The sequence below is a fragment of the Myotis yumanensis genome, unplaced genomic scaffold (genome assembly GCF_028538775.1).
Source record: "Myotis yumanensis isolate MYYU_CA2020_CCGP unplaced genomic scaffold, mMyoYum1.0.hap1 SCAF_14, whole genome shotgun sequence".
In the NCBI taxonomy this organism is placed as follows: Eukaryota; Metazoa; Chordata; class Mammalia; order Chiroptera; family Vespertilionidae; genus Myotis; species Myotis yumanensis.
Genome location: NW_027223765.1, coordinates 20,787,076 through 20,807,358, shown reverse-complemented (window position 1 = coordinate 20,807,358; position 20,283 = coordinate 20,787,076). Strand labels below are relative to the sequence as shown.

Below are 20,283 nucleotides of genomic sequence, written 5' to 3'. Positions count from 1 at the left end.
GCAGCCAGGAGACTTAAGTATTTATAGCAGCTGTGGGCAAACTACGGCCTGCGGGCCGGATCCAGCCCGTTTGAAATGAATAAAACTAAAAAAAAAAAAAAAAGACTGTACCCTTTTATGTAATGATGTTTACTTTGAATTTATATTAGTTCACACAAACACTCCATCCATGCTTTTGTTCCGGCCCTCCGGTCCAGTTTAAGAACCCATTGTGGCCCTCGAGTCAAAAAGTTTGTCTAGCGTAGTCATAACTGGCCTTATCTAGCTTTCTTATCAGAGGGAAGCTTCTCTTTCATAGTAACTTGTCCACCTTATTCTTTCCTTCTCAGGCAGATGGTTTACTCCCTCTACTTTCCTCTGATCTTCCCTCTACCATCATTCATTCTAGGAAGCTTAACCCTTTCCATACAGCGTCATCCTTCTGCCTCAGCACCCGCTTCCAGCCCAGCCCAGCCCAGCCCACCTTTCCTTCATTCTCAGAGAAAGAGATACCATCTCTGCTGTAAAAGTTGCCCTCATTTGTCCAGTAGAGCCTCACCCTGCCTCCCTCCTGGGAAACTTGCTGCTTCCTTTACATCACCTCCCCCCCCCCGGCCCCCCCCAACTCAGAGATGTGAGGAGAGGCCCTGGAGTTCCTCCTCAGCAGAGTCAGAGGGGAATGAACCTCCACAGGTCTCACTTCTTAAGCATTTTAATTTTTATCTTCTCTCCTCTTCAAAATATGTAAGGAGATTGTTCTGAACTAGTTTTCAAACCATGGAATCCAACAAGGATGGGGATGCCTTACCTCTCCCCATCCCCTGCCTTCTGAAAATAGGGATGTCTAGCTCCTTATAACTCTGATTAAGAATTCGTTTGGTAGCCCTGGCTGGTTTGGCTCAGTGCATAGAGTGTCGGCTTGGGGACTGAAAGGTTCCGGGTTCGATTCCGGTCAAGGGCGCATGCCCGGGTTGTGGGCTCGATCCCCAGTCCGGGTCGTGCAGGAGGCAGCCAGTCAATGATTCTCTCTCATCATTGATGTTTCTATCTCTCTCTCCCTCTCCTTTCTTCTCTGAAATCAATCAATCAATCAATATATATAAAAGAATTTGTTTGGTAAAGTGTTTGGTGGGTTAAAGTGTTTTGTGAGTCACTGGTTTTAACAATAACTCATGGCACATTCTTCTATAAGTTAAACCCACTATATGTTAGCACCTTCGAGTGTCTCATAACATGGAGAATCTGAAGGAATTTATGTTATATTGCAGACTGTTTACTTTTATAGCTTATCACTAGAAAGAGATGAAAACATTACAAGGTGAAAATAGTTTAAAATAAAATTATTTCTGTAAATAACTGACATAAAAATCTTGACCTACTTGTCTTCAGAATGAGGCCTGTCTCCCCAGGCTTCAGGCTGACCTCAAGGGAAATTTTGCAGTCTTCAGAAAAGAATGACCTGGCAAATGCACTACTTAAAGCAAAGCCTAATTTCGGGCCTCTGTTAGAAAGCGAGGAAGCCACATATTGCATAGCCAAGTGTAAACTAATTGATTTTAATAGTGGCTTTCTTGTTTACACACCTATATACTTGCAATTTTTCCACCATGTAAATTATTTATGTTCTTAGAAACACTTCAGTCTATTACTCCTATTCTATTTGATAATGTAATGATACATTGTTGGGATTTTCAGGTTTAGATGAATTATTAGATTTTCTCTGCATTATCCTAGGCAGACAGATCACCAAAATTTCCTTCCTCCCTCTTACCTTCAAAAAATGCTCTAAAGGGGGTATATCTATGTACGTGTAGATGTGTGCGCATTCCCCCTCATTGGCAATGGCCTGTGACCTTGGGCCCATCACTCTGCCTTCCCATTACTTTTCCACATTAGAAAGGAATTTAAGTTGGGTGGCCTCTGCCCGTGGCATTTTAACCTCATTCACCTGGTTTCCTCATGGACCTTTGAAGGCCCCCTCTCTTGGGTATTTAACCCTCTTCACTCTCTAAAGTTGCTTTTGGTCAGATATCTTAGTTCGAGTCCTTGCAGAAGCAGACTGCAAGATAAGGATTTGAGTGCAAATAGTTTATTTGGGATGAAGGTAGGGAGTGGAAAAGTGAGACAAGGAGGATAAGGTGGTCACTAAAGGGTGAGTTACTAAGCCAGCGCTCACTGTGGGCAGCCGGTGCTTAAGTCTGGGGGAAAATGCGGGAGCCAGTGTAGAATGGTTACCTCACAGGTATTCCATCTGAGGGGTGAGGGAGGGCAGTTTATACTCTAACTTCTCTAGTCTTGGTTGAAGGCTGCTCCTGAGGGGCAAGAGGGTGGCAGAGCTGATAGGGACAGGAAGCCAGGAGGTGTGCCCTGGAGTAGTAGGGAAGGGATTATGGGTAGGGTACTCCCAGCATTTTCTATCCCAGGCTCCTGATTGAGATTGTGGTTTAATGACAAGAGCACTGTGGTTTCTGGAGTAGACTGACCCATGCTGTGACCTCGAAGTATTCCTCGATAACCTTCAGGTCCATCTTCCCTTAAAAAGTCAAGAAAAAGCCTATCACTCTTGTCCATATTTAGTCTTTCTAGATCAGTGGTTCTCAACCTTCCTAATGCCGCGAACCTTTTAATATAGTTCCTCATGTTGTGGTGACCCCCAATTTCATTGTTACAAATTGAACATAATTAAAGCATAGTGATTAATCACAAAAACAATATGTAATTATATATGTGTTTTCCGATGGTCTTAGGCGACCCCTGTAAAAGGGTCGTTCGACCCCCAAAGGGGTCGCGACCCACAGATTGAGAACAGTTGTTCTAGATCATCTCAAGCACTTCTATGTCTAAGTTTTTTTTTTTTTTGGTTAATCCTCACCTGAGGATATTTTCCCCCATTGATTTTTATTTATTTATTTATTTATTTTTTCCCCCATTGATTTTTAGAGAGATTGGAAGGAAAAGGTAAGGAGAGAAGGGGGAAGGGGGGAGGGGAGCGAGGGGGAGAGAGAGAAACATCAATGTGAGAGACACATTGATTGGTTGCCTCTTGCACATGCCCCATTGGGGGCCGCAATTGAACCTGCAACCAAGGTACGTGCTCTTGACCTGGAATCAAACCAGAGACTCTTTGGTGCTTGGGTTGATGCTCTAACCATGAGAAACACTAGCCAGGGCGCATGTCTAAGCGTTTTAAACCAGCACACCAAGAGCAACACCTAAGAGGGCTGTGCCCATTAAGGGGCAAGCATAGTGATAGGTGCTGGGGACACAGAAATGAGAGACATGATTCTGGCCCACAGAAGCTCGAGGGCTAGTGGGTGAGTATTGGATGGCTTACCTAGATTGCCTTTTCAAGTGGGAAAGGACTTGAAGTGAATCAACTAATCATAAAAAATTTGTGGGTGCTTTAGAATTTGGGTCCAACAGTCTTCCCTTTTAGACCCTGGTTCTTCCTTATTGGCTGAGTGACATTGGATGAAACAGCATCCCATCTCTCTGAGCCTCAGTTTCCTCAGCTGTAAAATTGGATTACTGATAACCTACTTTATGGGATTGAGGATTAAATAAGATAACCTTGAAAAACGGATTACATTTGGGTAGACGAGAGGCATGGGAGAGAGGAAGGTCAATGGATAGGTCACTTAACTATAGTAAGATGACACAGCAGAGGTAGGAAAAATGGTTTTGGAGGCTTGATCATGGAGGATGTTGAATCTCAAGCTCCAGTAGGCACTTTGCTTCAGAGACTGAGGTTTCAGTGTGTCTCAGAAAGGCTGAGGGAAAGGGCCTTCATTCAGTCTTTGCAGTAATATGATATTCTTGGCCCACTTAACTATTCACAAGATCTAGAACTAAACTTTCAGGGAGTTTAGTTTTAATGACCTTCAACTATAGACCCCCAAATCCTGGATCCACCTCTAGAACCACAAACCCTCTTGATGTGGTGGATAATTTGCTTATATGGAAATCTATAAGAATTTAGCACCATCACGACCAGACTTAGAAAACAGCCACTGGTCCATTTTTGAGGCTAAGGCTCAACAGGTGGCAGTCTCTTAATTACAAGTCAGTTTTGTGAGAAGACTTAGGTCTTACAGGGGTTCAGAAATATCCTCCACTTACCATGCAATCTAATGGACTGGTGTTCTGGAAGGTTCGTGAGAGAGAACTTTCTATTTTGCAGTCAAGATTGTTTGCAATTTCCAACTAACGTATCACATATGTTCCTTTGATCTTTGTCTTAAGCTGCTCATGTTTCCCACTTGGAGGATGTGTCAGAGGAAGAAATGAACAGACTCCTGGGAATTGTGTTGGATGTGGAATATCTCTTTACCTGTGTCCATAAGGAAGAGGATGCAGACACCAAACAAGTTTATTTCTACCTATTCAAGGTGGGATTTTAACATTTTAAAAGGCTTTTCTTCTTTCTCTCATTGTCCGAATGTGCTTCGTTTCTGTACCCCAGGTCACGGGTGGGAAGGCTCTCAGCTCATGATACATTTTGCCCTCAGGTTTTGCTGAAGCATGCGTTTCTTCCATGACACACTGTACGTTGGACACATGAATGTGCTTGAGAGCCTTTGTACGTGTATGCCTTTATTTGCTTATGCTTCCAGATTTCTTTCCATCCACCCATCCATTCATCCATCCAACAAATGTTTCTTGCACACCTGCTCTGTGCATGGCACTCATGTAGGCATGAGGGATAGATCAGTGGGCAAGATAAAGTCTTTGCCCTCGTGGAGTTGACATTTCAGTAGAAGAGGCAGACAACCAACAAGTAAATAATATATTTGCAGGTGGTGCTAAGTGCTGTGAAGAGAAACAAAGTAGGGTAAGTGGAATCAGAATGGCAGGGATGGTAGTGGGTGGGGGGATACAGTAGTGAGGAAGGGCAGTTAGCAAAGGCCTCTCTGAGATGGCGGTTGAGTGGAAACGCAAATGGGGTGATAGGAGCCATCCCCGAAAGGGGCTGGGGGAAGAGCCTTCCAGGCGCCGGAGAGAACAGCACGTAGACTGTGCACCCAGTGAGCTTGATGTGATGTGGGAACAGCAAGGAGGCCAGCGTGTGGAGCCCAGTGGGCATGGGGCGGCTGGGGTTAGGGTGGCCCGAGGGCCTTGACTCTTATGCTTCAAGGGGAACAATCGAGTTTCCACATTTGATGTGACATCTTACCACTGTGCGCTGTGTCTTGTTGACACTAGTCACTGATTATCACTCCCACTCCCCATAGCTGCCTCTTTGTGGCTCTGCCTCGGCTCCTTTGGGTCGTGTCCCTTCCTCTCCACAGATACACGTCTCCCCAGGTTTCTGATTGCAGTCAGGACTGACAGATGTGGGAGGGAAACTCATGGTGGGAACAGATAGAAAAACTTCAGGTTGCTAAACATAGATTCAGAAAGAAGGCTGATAGAGGAATGATTTTTTTTAAAAACACCGGTTATTGAAGGCACTGTTAACTATGTCAGCGGTCACCAACCTTTCGGACCTCGCGGACCACCAGTGGTTCGTGGACCACCGGTTGGCAACCACTGAATTATGTTGTAAGTGTGTAACCTTTATAAGGATCTATAAAAACAAATATAAAAACCAAAGCACTCCACTCAGAGCTTACAGCCAGGACACACTTGCTTCTTCTAATGAGTGCTGGGCTTCATTGTATATGAGAAGGACAGATACATTTTCCATTGAGTTCCCTCTTTTGCTTTGGTTGTTAGGAATCTCAGTGAAAATTTTGTGTCCAATTTCTATAGCTTTTAAAAAAAAATATATTTTATTCATTTTTTACAGAGAGGAAGGGAGAGGGATAGAAAGTTAGAAACATCACAGAGAGAGAAACATCGATCAGCTGCCTCCTGCACACCCCCTACTGGGGATGTGCCTGCATCCAAGGTACATGCCCTTGACTGGAATCGAACCTGGGACCCTTGAGTCTGCAGGCCGACGCTCTATCCACTGAGCAAAACCGGTCAGGGCTATAGCTTTTTTTTTTTTTTTTGTCTGAATTTACTTGAAATGTCATTTTTCCTTCTCCCTTTTTATTAACTAATAGTGTGTTTGGGATAGATAGGGGATAGTGGGAGGGAGAATTATATTTTTAAATTTTGGGGTCATGTGGAGATATTAAATCTAAAAAGGTTAATTGGGAGGAGAAAGAGAGAAGAAGATGAGGGAAGGAGGGAAGGAGGGAGGGAGAGAGAAAGAGAGAGAGAGAGAGAGAGAGAGAGAGAGAGAGAGAATATGAATGAATAGCTGAATTCCCCACAGCCTTTAGCAGGCACTAGGCTACTCCAGGTGACAGCTTGTTGACATGGCTGTGAGGCCTGAGTCATCAGATTGAACCCTGGCAGGTTCATACTGTTTAGAGCTTCTTTGGAAAAAGATCTTCGTTGAAGAAAAACAACGCCTGCTTGACTGCAGCTATTATTTGCCTTGGAACTAAGCTCCCTGGCAGTCCCCCGCTGCCCTGTTGGAAGTGAAGGTGGTATCAACATTTCCATCCTGTCAGCCTCCTCTCGATTCTGTTTATAACCATCCAAATAGGCTGGAAAGCACCACTCTGCTTAGAAGTACATTCTCTCTCTCTTTCTTAACCTCCCTCATCTCTAACAGTGCAAATATATTTGCTTGAGGAACCAAATCCAAAATATTCAGTATTATCCCCCATTCCCCCCCCCCCCGCCCCAATCATTCTTTGGGCAAAATGAGTTCTAAATCACCCTTCCTTAGCTTCTGAAAGGCAGTTCCTGTGTCTTATATGTCTCAATGATGAAATTAAAATGTATTTTGCATTTTTAAAAAAATATATTTTATTGACTTTTTACAGAGAGGAAGGGAGAGAGATAGAGAGTTAGAGACATCGATGAGAGAGAAACATCGATCAGCTGCCTCCTGCACACTCCCCACTGGGGATGTGCCCGCAACCCAGGTACATGCCCTTGACCAGAATCGAACCTGGAACCCTTCAGTCCGCAGGCCGACGCTCTATCCACTGAGCCAAACCGGTTTCGGCTGTGTTACGCATTTTAGTAGCATTGGAAAACCTTCAGTCTTAGATGTTGAAAATAAACTCAGTGAGAAGCTGCTTTCTAAAGCTCAGTGTATCCTAGTGCCTGTGAATGGGGCTCTGGAGCCCAGCTATCTGGGTTCAAATCCAGCTCCAGCACTTACTAAATGTGACCTTGGGCAAGTCATTTTCCCTCAGTTTCCTTATCTGTAAAATACAAACAATAATAGCACCTACATCAAAAGATTGCTATGACCAGAGAAAGATAAATATCACATGATCTCACTCATTTGTGGAATATAATGAACAACATAAACTGATGAACAAAAACAGATCCAGAGACAGAGAAGCATCGCTCAGGCCGACAAACCTCAGAGGGAAAGTAGGGGAGGGTGGGGGTAAGGGGGAGAGATCAAACAAAGGACTTGTATGCATGCATATAAGCCTAACCAATGGACACAGACACCAGCGGGGTGAGGGCATGAGTGGGGGAGGGGGGGAGGGGCAATGTGGGGATAAGGACACACATGTAATACTTTAATCAATACAGAAAAAAATTTAAAAAGAAAGATTGCTATGACTATTAAATTAGAAAATATATACAAAGGACTACAAAGAGTGCCTGGCAAAATTAAGGATGCAAATGCTTGCTGCTATTATTAAATGTTGTTTATATGCCCATTTATCCCAGCTTCATTCTTTCGTAGGAAATGAGATTCAACATCTCCCCAACCCACCAGTTTATCTCTCAATTGAAGCCCCCAATGCGCCAAGTTCCCAAATGGTCTTATTTTCACTGGGCAAAAAAAAAGTAGGCAACCAGAATTATTTGTATTTAAATTTCATGATCAGTTTATATATATTGTTAAAATCACTCACGGCGCATTTTTCTTGGTAAAGGTGGACATGATACATCCTCAGGATCAACAAATGATGTACCCTGATAACTTACATGGCCCTTGTAGGACACACCCCGTGGGGACACATGGTGACCTTCAACCTTGGGGGTTCATTTTCATTTACCCCGGGGAGAAGGATTGCCTTGTTTTGTTTCTGTTGAAAAGGCAGCACTGGTAAGCAGAGAAAGAAGGGCAAAAAGTAACTTAAATAGATTCAGGGTCATATATCGTAACAGACCCACATGTAAAGGTTACAGAAGATTCGAGCAAAGGTGGAAGGTAGAGAATTTCAATATTAAATTTATTTTTAAATTAGGTCTTGATTAGTGGCTCTCTGCTCCCTTTCTCTCTGCTGTTTGCTCTTGGAGGGCTTGACATTCCAGGGGCAGGGATTAAGAGCAGTGTTTTGTTTAGTGGGTATTGAGATGCCAGAACGCTTGGCCTGCATTCTGTGGATGGAGAGGAAATGAAAAAAGACCGCAACAGTGAAAGTTGCCAGTTGAGAGCCCTGCAAAATTCCTTCCCAAAGAAGCTGGGCCCCATAGATTATGCCCATGACATACAGCTGCTACAGCCTGCCCCAACCCACCCCCACCCCACCTCCTTTGTGCAAAATGGACCTCAGCTTTCCAGGGGCTTAAACAAGACCCTCTGGAGGGGCAGCCCACCTGCAGTGTTCTAGATGGGCGTGTGCAACATTTGCATGGTGTACACAGGCCTCCTGGTCAGTGGAAAGCCAGAAACAGAGTGGGGAGAGGGGAAAGGGCGTAGGTAGAGGTGTCTGGTGGCCACTGCTGGGAGCTCTAGGATGCCCAGAACATGAAATGTGTCCAGTTCCTCATAGTTCTGGTCATGGGTGTGAAGGTAAACTTGGGTTACCTGGTAGTCACCCATTTTATTGATTTAAGGATTTATTTACATGTTGTTGAGATAAATAGAATATGGTGACTTCCCTTCAAAGGCTGTGTGTGTGTGTGTGTGTGTGTGTGTGTGTGTGTGTGTGTGAGAGAGAGAGAGAGAGAGAGAGAGAGAGGCTTTGATTGATTTTTCAAAATTATTTCTTTGCAGCTCTTGAGAAAGACTATTTTACAAAGAGGAAAACCTGTGGTTGAAGGCTCTTTGGAGAAGAAGCCCCCATTTGAAAAACCTAGTATTGAACAGGTAAAAAGAAAAAAGAGAAGCCCCTTTCTTATTGCTTTAAGGTTGAACAAGCCTCTTAATCTTCCTTTCACGCCTTTCTTCTGTCCTCCATCCCTGATCCAGAGATGTTGCCCAAGGCTGTGGAAACTGTCTTGGACCCTTTGGCTCAGAAGCGAATACTTAATTTAATAAATGATCTAGTTTTTGTCTTTTAGGGTTGCTGTGTACTCAGAATTCACTGTGTGCTTGGGGAAGAGAACTATTAAGTAGAACATGTTGTTCGTAAAAACACATGAAATGTGCTCTTTCTTGCTGTTGATGTTTAAAAATTGAGTCTTTGTCCTTTTGCTCGGCACTGTCTGAAAAAGACTATTGAGGTGAAGGAGTTCAGTAGCAATGTGAAAAACATTGTAAGTCCAGCAAAAAATGCAATACAGAGATGAGATTTTTATGTCCAGAAATTGACTTCTTGCTGCATTGTGATTCCTGGAAGGAAGTCGATTTACTCAGGGAATCTGTTGACATGTGGAGACTTTTTGTGTTAGGTGTTGTCAGTATCTCTCATCAGCATCACTTTTTTAGCCTGTCATTGTTCGGCTGACTAAATCTCACACTGGACTGAATTTCTTTTTTACAGAGAGGAAGGGAGAGAGATAGAGAGTTAGAAACATCGATGAGAGAGAAACATCGATCAGCTGCCTCCTGCACACTCCCCACTGGAGATGTGCCCGCAACCCAGGTACATGCCCCTGACCCGAATCGAACCTGGGACCTTTCAGTCTGCAGGCCGACGCTCTATCCACTGAGCCAAACTGGTTACGGCTGGACTGAATTTCTTGATGGGGATGATTACAGAAGATTGTGGTGATATCAGAGTCCTTACAAATAAGTGTATTTTTATCAGTTTTCAGTAGAAGGAATTTTTGACTCCAAACTGTATTAAATAAGGATTCATTGTCCTTTCATTTAACATTAGAGTAAATGGGAGTGTTCTACGAAAATATTAAATTAACCACAGATTTTTTTTTTTAAAAGCTCATAATTTTGAATAATTTTTTTTGGGAGGGATGGGCAAGCTTTCTGAAACTGAGAGTGATAGTAAAGAGTTTAAATTCTAGTGGAGTTTAAATTCAATGGAAGGTGTACTGGTAGCCTTTTCATTAAAATTTTGCTAAGGCAAAAACATTATATCTGTCCAAGATCATCATAGATGAGTCACTGTGTTGAGACTACAGCAAGAATTATTCTGAAAAATAGTTCCTGTTTTATTGTTGAAGAAGTTTTGACCTTTTCAGCCTGTGATTTTGGTTTTCTTTTTAACCTGTCGGGATAGCAGCAGGCGTAGAATTGCAACTCACAGCCTCTCTGTCTTGTCACTTTTCATTCGCTGTGATCTGAGGCACGATTCCCTGTGGGCATTCCTTTTTTCTAATAGGGAAAAGTAAGATTTTTGTGATGAGAGAAATGTCCTCTTTTGCTAAGACACCGCCTAGGGTGCTGACTCTGTGGGTGTTCAGAATTAGTGTGATTGCACAGCTACCTGAATAAATTGCCTTCCTTCCTTTTAAGGGTGTGAATAACTTCGTACAGTACAAATTCAGTCACCTGCCATCCAAAGAAAGGCAGACAATAGTGGAGTTGGCAAAAATGTTCCTAAACCGCATCAACTATTGGCATCTGGAGGCACCATCTCAACGAAGACTGCGATCTCCCAATGATGATATTTCTGGATACAAAGAGAACTACACAAGGTAATCAGGCGACCAGTTCTTTTCCTTTGGGCCCTGTAGAGCACAGTGGAGACATGAAATTGCTACTTGTCTCTGCAAGCTAAGGTTGTCCAGTTATGGTGACATCAACTCAGAGAGAATGTCTCCAGGCTCCCACTTTTCTTTTAATGTTTTTATTTCATTTTTATTTTTTTATTGGTTTCAGAGAGAAGAAGGGAGAGGTAGAGAAAGATAGAAACATCAATGATGATGTTTCGAGGCACATTCCTGGATTGCGGGTAGGGGGCATGCAGGAGGCAGCCGATCAATGATTCTCTCTTATCATCAATGTTTCTATCTCTCCCTCTCCCTTTTTCTCTCTGAAATCAATGAAACAAACAAACAAACAAACAAATGACCATACCATGAATATAATAGAGTTAAAGATTTTTTTTTTAAAGAAGGAAAGATCACCCTAGTCCCAGCATCATGACAGAACTAATATCATTAAATATATTGTCTTCCAGTCTTTGCCCCTTTAAGTAAATATTTCATATTTGTTAGAATGAAAGAAAATACAGAGTTCTCATTCTTTTGTCTCCCCACTTAACATCATCTCACACATTTTACTGGTTACATTACAGTCTTTTGAGTTGATGTACCATAATTTACCTAATCATTTCCCTATTTTTTGGCATCAAACTCTGCCAGTATTCTTTTGCACATTTTTTTCCTAAAGTGGGAATTTATTTTTATTGCTTATGATCTGCAAAATAATAAAATTGCCTTTAAAAATCTTAAACATGGGCCATACAAAATAGAATGACCTACATTTGTTTTCATTAAAGTAAGAAGATGACTTGGATTATTCATTCTATTCCCCTTTTTTATATCTTTTGCCATAGATTTTATAGGCACAGCAAGCTTGCTTCAGGGGGTATTATGGAGCATATATGTGTTTCTGATTTAAAGTACGGAGTGCTTTTTGATAGCCTGTAAAGACCCCTTGTCCCAGGTTATTTTCTGTAATAGCAGATGACATGCAGGAATGGATATAATTTAAGATAAGCCTTGCTTTCTGATAACTGGCCTGATTTCAAGATAAATATGCCTTATCCCTTTCTTCCTCCCTTTTACAGTATATACAGTTTGAATTATAAAATATTTTCTCCTAATTATTGACTTTCAGAGGGATTACAGATTTCATCAAAATCAGTTTTTAAATTATATCTTCATATCTGCACCTCCATTTCAGAATTTTACATTAACAACAATTCCTCTGTTTGTTGTAATTGTTGTTTAAAATAAGAGCTGAGATAATAAATTTCTAAAACATAAATATCTTTTAAACTCATCTGTGGGCCATTGACAAAGCTGAATGTTTGTCAACGCTGAACCCCTGAAAGTATTCGCCACTCTGAACAGAGGAAAGTTGCTTCATCAAGAAGGAGAATGAAAGGCGAAGTAGCATGGGAGATATTACAGTATTTTAGAAAGCAGAATATAAACACTGTTAGCACTTAGGATTTACCAAGAAATGGGTAGAATTTAGGAATACTGAAGGAGTAGTACAAATAGAAATTAAGCTTGGAATGAGTGATGGGTTTGAATCATGGCTCCACTTCTTCCTGGTTTTGGGTGCTCTAGACCAGTCACTTCACCTCCTTGACCTTCAGCTGCTTCCTCCGTCCAAGTGTCAGACGTGTTGTGCGTGTTCCATGAGGTGGTTTGTGCGTAGTTTCTGGCACTCAGAACAGGTGCTGGAAAGATGCTGGTCCTCGATTTCCTCCCACACGTGTTGTTGCCTAAAACTCAGTCAGGCCCTGCCAACATGGACTTCTTAAGCTAGAGCACGTACAGTTGAATGAGTGCGCTTGTTGGACTATCACTTTAGAAGCTAAGGTGATACGGAGAAAGGCAGCAGCAGGGGCCTCTCCAGCCCAGCATCCTGAGCCAACAGCTGAGGCAGAGGAGCGGAGTGCAACAGCGACCAAGGGGAACCGCTGAGGGACTGAAATGAATATGCCCCGATGAGTTCTGAAACCTGCTGATTTCCAGGTAGAATGTAGACCAAGAGTTTCTGTTAATAATAAATAAGGAAATGAAGGTAGACAGCACCTCCCCCGCTTCCCCACCATCACGCCATGTTGACAAAGAAAGGGAAGTAGAGAACCTGTGAAAATGATGAGAAGAATTGCTTCGGAGTAAACCTCACTGTCACGACTACTTGGGAATTGAAAAAACCACACACCACTGCGACATGGTGTCTCACTGATACCAATCTCCTAAAAAAAATGGGTAATATTATAGGCTGCAGGCACCACTAGACTTTATCTTGATGTGTAAGCGAGCCTTAGGACCTGTACCGCTGGCTCAGCATATAATTTACAGCAATTGCTGCGATTAGAACAAAGGGGCTGAAAACTTCTGGTGCTCACAGCAGCATGAAAATGGGGTGAACCAGGATTCTCTGTGGAAAAGACGGGGCTCAGAAAATGATTACGGTCATTACAGAGCTAACTCTTGACGTTTTATACAGGAGAAATTTATGTGTAGATTGAAGAGGACTGCTTAAATGGTTTATATTTTCTGTTCTGATTAAAAGAAAACTATATTATGTGTTGAAACTCTTTGATATTGATGTTAAGGTCTATTGAATAATTAATATAGGTACATATCAAATATACATTATACATATCCCCCTGAAATCACTGTGGTTTTAGAAAAAAAATCTGGGGCAAAATTTTGAAATGCCCTGAATTTTATGATGGTACACTAATATAACTCCAAGAAGAAATAACTGAAAATACAAGTGCCAGAAAAATATAATACATTAAAATATATCTGACCAACAGAATCTGCTAAAGGAAAGTGGCAAATAGTTTGTCTTAGATTCTGAGTTGTGCAGAACTTTTGAAAGGGAAGAGATGTTTCGTGAGACTACAGGGCAAGTTAGATAGAACTTCAGTTGATTTTGTGAAACAGTTTTAGGTAATCGTTGCTCTATGAAGCATAGCCAGCCACCATGCTTACGGAGTATTCATAATTAGGCATGTAAGTCTAGGACAGTATTTATCAATAGGCATGGAAAGAACAGTGGACTAGGGCAGTGGTCAGCAAACTGCGGCTCACGAGCCACATGCAGCTCTTTGGCTCCTTGAGTGTGGCTCTTCCACAAAATACCACGTGCGGGCGCTCATACAGTGCAATTGAAACTTCGTGGCCCGTGCGCAGAAGTTGGTATTTTGTGGAAGAGCCACACTCAAGGGGCCAAAGAGCTGCATGTGGCTCACAAGCCATGGTTTGCTGACCACGGGACTAGGGAATAGGAGACCTAGCTTCTAGTCCAGCCATGGGCAAACTACGGCCTGCGGGCCGGATCCAGCCCGTTTGAAATGAATAAAACTAAAAAAAAAAAAAAAAAAAAGACCATACCCTTTTATGTAATGACTAGAGGCCCGGTGCACAAAAATTTGTGCATTCCGGGCGGGGAGGAGGGGGGTCCCCCAGCCCGTCCTGTGCCCTCTCGCAGTCTGGGACCCCTCGGGAGATAACAACCTGCTGGCTTAGGCCTGTTCCTGGGTGGCAGAGGGCAGGCCCAATCCCTAGGTGCAGCCCCTGGTCAGGCTCAGAGTAGGGCCGATTGGGGAGTTGGAGCGCCGCCCCCTCATGCACAGAGCAGGGCGGATTGGGAGGTTGCGATGCCACCCTCAGTCACGCTCAGGGTAGGGCCGATTGGGGGGTTGGGGCACCGCCCCCTGTCACACTCAAGGCAGGGTCGATGGGGAGGTTGCGGCGCTACCCCCTGTCACGCACAGAGCAGGGCCCATCAGGGGGGTTGGGGCTTCGTACCCTGTCACACACAGAGCAGGGTCAATCAGGGGGTTGGGGAGCTCCCCCCTGTCATGCACAGAGCAGGGCCCATCAGGGGGTTGAGGAGCTCCCCCCCTGTCATGCACAGAGCAGGGCCGATCAGGGGGTTGAGGAGCTCCCCCCTGTTACTCACAGAGTAGGGTCGATATGGGAGTTGGGGCACCACCCCCTGTCACACACAGAGCAGGGCGGATCAGGGGGTTGGGGCGCTGTACCCTGTCACACTCAGGGCAGGGCCAATGGGGAGGTTATGGCTCTACCCTGTCACACACAGAGCAAGGCCCGTGGAGGGGGGTTGGGGCACCACCCTCTATCACCCACAGAGCAGGGCCGATCAGGGGGTTGGGGCACCGCCACTGTCACACTCAGGGCAGGGCTGATGGAGAGGTTATGGCTCTACCCTGTCACACACAGAGCAGGGCCCGTGGGGGGCGGAGGGGGGGGTTGGGGTGCCGCACCCTGTCACACACAGAGGAGGGCCGATCAGGGGGTTGGGGCGCCGCACCCTGTCACACACAGAGCCACAGGGCGATCAGGGGGTTGGTGAGCTCCCCCCTATCAGGCACAGAGTAGGGCTGATCAGGGGGTTGGGGCGCCTTCCCCTGTCACGACCAGAGCAGGCCGGATAGGGAGGTTGTGGCCCCGCCCCCTGTCACTCACAGAGCTGCATGGCGATCAGGAGGTTTGGGCGCTGCCCCCTGTCATGCTGATCCTGGTGCCGGGAGCCTCGCTGCTCCGCTGATCCCGGTGCCAGGAGGCATATTACCCTTTTACTATATAGAATAGAGGCCTGGTGCATGGGTGGGGGCTGGCTGGTTTGCTCTGAAGGGTGTCCTGGATCAGGGTGGGGGTCCCCACTGGGGTGCCTGGCCAGTCTGGGTGAGGGGCTGAGGGCCGTTTTCAGGCTGACGGGTGACTGAAGCTCCCAAGTGCTCCTTTTTTTCTTTTTTTTTTTTTTTTAATTCTGGGCCAGCTTTAGCTCTGAAGCCTCACTGCTGAAAGCAGGTTTCTGGCCTTTACCTTCTGTATTTGATACAATGTTGCGGTCTGGCTGGCTGAAGCCCGGCAGACTGAAAGCCGGTTTCTAGGGTTTTGTTTAGCTTCTATATTTGCAACATAGTTGCTTAGAGTTGCAGCTGAGAGGCCGGCAAGTCAGGCGGGGAACGTTGGAGTCTGCTGTCACTGGAGCAAGCAAGCCTCCCTGTTCACTTCAGTGCATGGCTGCCGGCCGCCATATTGGCTGACAGTTAATTTGCATAAGGATATGCTGATTAGCCAATGGGAAGGGTAGCGGTCGTACGCTAATTACCATGTTTCTCTTTTACTAGTGTAGATGTTTACTTTGAATTTATATTCACACAAACACTCCATCCATGCTTTTGTTCCGGCCCTCTGGTCCAGTTTAAGAACCCATTGTGGCCCTCGAGTCAAAAAGTTTGCCCACCCCTGTCTGAACTCAAATAGTAACCTGCTGTGAATTCCGGTGAACTGGGAGAGGCCACTTAAATCCTTAGGGCTTTCAGTCAGCAAGTAGGTAGAGTCTCCTGCCCTCAAACTCTCCACGGCTAGTCATGTGTTAAAAAAAGCAAGGTGGTTGCAAATCATCATGATGTTGTAAAAAAAAAAAAAAATCTGAGTTATTTGAACAATTAGTAAATAGCATACATATGCCATCTCTATTAGGCATGCAAAAATGAATGAGCTCACCTTTTACTTCTGTTTAGAAGACCTGAAAGCAGTCACTTAGGCAAAATCGTTTCTCCAGTGAAGTCTTTGGAGGAATGTGTGTGCAGAGACAAGGCACACAGACTCCCATTTTCTCCTTTCCATCTCACTACATGCGGCGCCCATGTCATTTATTAAAACGCCACCGGAACGCCACACTCAGACTCAGTCTCTTTGTCTTGTCATACTGTGCACTTTCCAGATTTATAAAATCAGACCCATCTTGGAAGTAAAAACAAAGCAAAACGAAACTAAAATGTATGAACTGAGGTCTGTAAAACATTATCAAGGACATGAATGGAAACTTATTATTGGAAAAATGTTTCTAGAAAATAACAATCTGTGCTCTCTTCCTCGACCCTGGGAAGATGAAATGACCTAGTAAGTTCTGGATAACATGTTAGGATTTTATGACAGATGTTTTTTTTCTGCTACACCCACCAAGATCACTGTTTCTGACTTGACAAAATGCAACACAACACTTAAGATCCCCATTTTGGTATTGTAATTGTAGAATGGCATTTGAGTACAAATTATTAAGACAGAAAAGTTGAATGAAGATTATAAAAGATAGCAGGGTTTTAAGGTTAATTTTTAATATAAGCAGACAGGCTAACACTAATGAAAGTTCTCTTTTCCAAAGATGAAAACCACACACACACACACACACACACACACACACACACAAAATATGAAGCTATACAGAGTAAGAAAAAAAATCACACAACGCAAGCCAGTAAGCACAAGTAAATGAATAATAAATATTCCACTCTTTAGTAAGGGGCTGAGAGTTCCTGGGGAACTTCCCGGAGGTGCTGGGGCACATTCGAGGTCTTCCCCTCACTTTAAAGGAGATCAGGAAGACACCCAGGGTGGCTAGGTTTTAATGGTTAGAAAGCAGGCCTGCCCTGGAAGAGGATGTTGAGATCTGCTGCCAAGGACTAAGGATCTGCAGTGAAGTTTCTGACCCTCCTCTGGTCTGGGGCTGCCCTCCCTCTGTGACGCCCACTGTACACTCATGTTGCTGGGTCCTGGGAATGAGATTTTGCAGCTCTGGGAGACCACAAAGAAAGAGGGTTGATTTTGAATAGCTTCCCTGGGCTGAATGTGCTTTCCGCAGGGTATGCCCTACATAGCCAGTGAACCCCAGAACTGTGGTCAGATCAGGAGAAAGCCCCTGGTTCCCCTCTGGGCCTGGGCACTCCTCCAGTGTGATTTTGACCTTGAGTCTGAGTCATTGAAAATGTACCTAAGCAACAGATGGTGAAAGCTTATTACTTCCTGCACTTTGACTTGTGAACAGTCTTGAAGATCTTTATCTTCCCACCAAAGCTTCGAGAAGGGTGTGTTGCATGCTATGTAGGCATTTTAAAGAAACCTTAAATTTTATTCAGAGGACTAGATGTTGGAAATCTGATTCTGTCACAAAAGTTTCCCCTGTAATTTCTTTTATCTAAACTGCTATTTATGTGCCAGAAACTCTAATTGCACTTTCCATACAGGAGCTCATATAATGCTCATAACAACCCAGTGAAGTAGGGTTGTTGTCCCCGTTTTACAGGTAAGGAAATGGAGACTTCAGACAATAATTAAATTTCCAAAGTCATGCAACCAGTTAAGTGACAAAGCAGGGATTTGATCCCGGGCTGTCTGCCTGTAGGGCTCACTGCACAGTACTGCAGAATGGAACAGTTTTCGTAGAATTGGACCCAAGTGGTGGTATAAGGGCAAGCTAATCTTATTTGCAAGTTTCATTAGCTGGTGGTGATAGCATTGCTTGTCATTGCCGCCCCAGTGTTTCTGCTGCGGTGAATGGTTTGAGAGTAACCATAATTGGATATCTCAGCTGATCTGGGGGGTTAAGAGATATTGATGGCGCTTGTCTCTTCTCGTCACAGGTGGCTGTGTTATTGCAACGTACCACAGTTCTGTGACAGTCTACCTCGGTATGAAACCACCCAGGTGTTTGGGAGAACACTGCTTCGCTCAGTCTTCACCGTTATGAGACGACAGCTCCTGGAACAAGCAAGACAGGAAAAAGACAAATTGCCACTTGAGAAACGAACTCTAATCCTCACCCATTTCCCAAAGTAAGGGGGCGGGGGGGGGGGGGCACTCTTGCAAGTCTTCGCGTCATCTGAGGGCTTGAAACTGATAGATGCCTGCCAAAGCCTGCATCAGTAACAAGATCAGGAATGATGTGAGAAGCATCCGGGGAGGAGGGACAAAGGGACCCTCTCCTCAGCCCCCTCCTCACTCCTCTTGAGGATGGCACAGTCCATCTATCACCAGCTTGAGTTTGTGTTGACTGCAGCCATAGCCCTCTTATTAGCCCCACCTCATCCCACCTGGGTGTCATCGTCTCTGAGCTTCACAGAGTGGGGTGGTGCTTTGTTTTGCGAAGTCAGCTGCCAGGAAGCTAGAGGGGGATGGGGGCGGGGGGAGTGTGTAGAAGCAGTTTCCATCTACTCAGAAGTGGTGCAAAAGAGCTTAAGCGGCTGTTTTGTTTTTGTTTTGTTTTTCCATCCTAGCTCCCCAACCCTTTCTAAGACTGCTGAATGCCTCCTGCCTCCGCTGCAGTCAGTGGGCCTGCCCCCTCGCTCTTTGTAAACTAGACCCTGAGGGTGGAGCTGGACAGGAAAAGAGGGGCCTCTTTGCGCGCCTCTATGCTCAGTTTCACGTAGAATATACATATTCTTGTGCACCTGCCAGAGCTCCAACATGTGAATAATCACTTAAATATTTTTTTTCAAACGAAGGCAATGTGTTAAAGACCCGGGAAATGCGTTTTCCAGTCTGAGAACCAAATACTTCAGCTCAGAGACTGGCTGCTGGTGAGAAGGGCGGGGTGTGCAGCGGATGACTTGTCATGGAGCGATGACAGCAAGACAGGAGCAGACGGTTCATTCTGTGGGTGTCAGTCTGCCTAGAGCAGCGCTTCAAGGGAGGGGAGGGGTAGAAGTTAATCATGTGCAGAGGCTTTCTAGGTATGATAGAACCTTCCTTCTCCACACTATTGAGAACTGCTGGTATAGAGTTTGACCAAAGTTGCGAAACTGGGTTTTTTATTACTAAGTTACTATTACTGGATTACCCAGTTTGTGTTTTAGGAAAGATCATTTTAAACAATAAGTTAGGTCCAACACAACAGCAAAAATGGTTTTCAGGTAGAAATTGATGGGAAATTCCTTTGTTGCTTAAGACCATTCCTAAGCCCTAGGTAAAGGATGTCGTGGGTGAGTCTGATGAGATTTTGCTGAACATCCAATATTCGCAGTAGCTCCTAGCATCCTGATTTTCAGTCTTTTTTTTTTTTTTTGAGGAAACTGGCAGCTGAGAATGAGGCATGACATGAACAATTTGGCTTCCTCCAGAGGGGAAGATTCAGAAGCACTTAATCTGCCGTGGATGTTGCCCCTCAGTGGTTTATGAACTCTGGGCATGCTCATCTCTGTCAGGGGCTGCCTTTTAAATAGTCTAAGAGCCTCTCCTTAGAGCTTAAAGCAATTGTCCTACCAATGTCTCTGTTACATTTGCCACAGAAGCAGCATTTTATGTCTTCAGATTATAGTTGTCATTCGGTCTCTAAGCCAAGGGACAAAGAGGACCGCGCCCCCCCCCCCCCCCCCCCCCACTTGATGGTGCTTAAAGAGAAATTTTAATTACCTTGCTGAGTAACAATTTTCCCCCCATAGCAAATGCATTTCGCTTCTTGCAGATATTTGCTAATTATAGGGTGTTTTGTTCCTTCAGCCCATAGTTCTGGCATGCTCCTGCTATGGAGCTAATCAATGCTGCTTTCTCTTTTCTTTTACTAATGGTAGGGTAAAACTACCACCCTCTTCTCCTTTTAAATCTCTATTCACGGGCTAGGACAACATTTGAGGCTGTTAGGCATTTATACCTACAGGTTTGGCAGCAGAATCACACATATGTTGAAGCCTGAGGTGCTGG

At 44.5% G+C, this 20,283-nt stretch overlaps 1 protein-coding gene across 1 annotated transcript in view; it reads left to right on the top strand.

Moving 5' to 3' along the window:
• The window catches only part of KAT2B (lysine acetyltransferase 2B), a 90,830-nt gene that overhangs the window by 38,351 nt on the left and 32,196 nt on the right, over positions 1–20,283 (top strand). The window contains exons 3-6 of the mRNA XM_070433335.1: positions 4,222–4,367; positions 8,951–9,043; positions 10,592–10,773; positions 18,228–18,419. Of these exons, the coding sequence (XP_070289436.1) occupies positions 4,222–4,367; positions 8,951–9,043; positions 10,592–10,773; positions 18,228–18,419 (613 nt within the window). The remainder of the gene's footprint in view (positions 1–4,221; positions 4,368–8,950; positions 9,044–10,591; positions 10,774–18,227; positions 18,420–20,283) is intronic.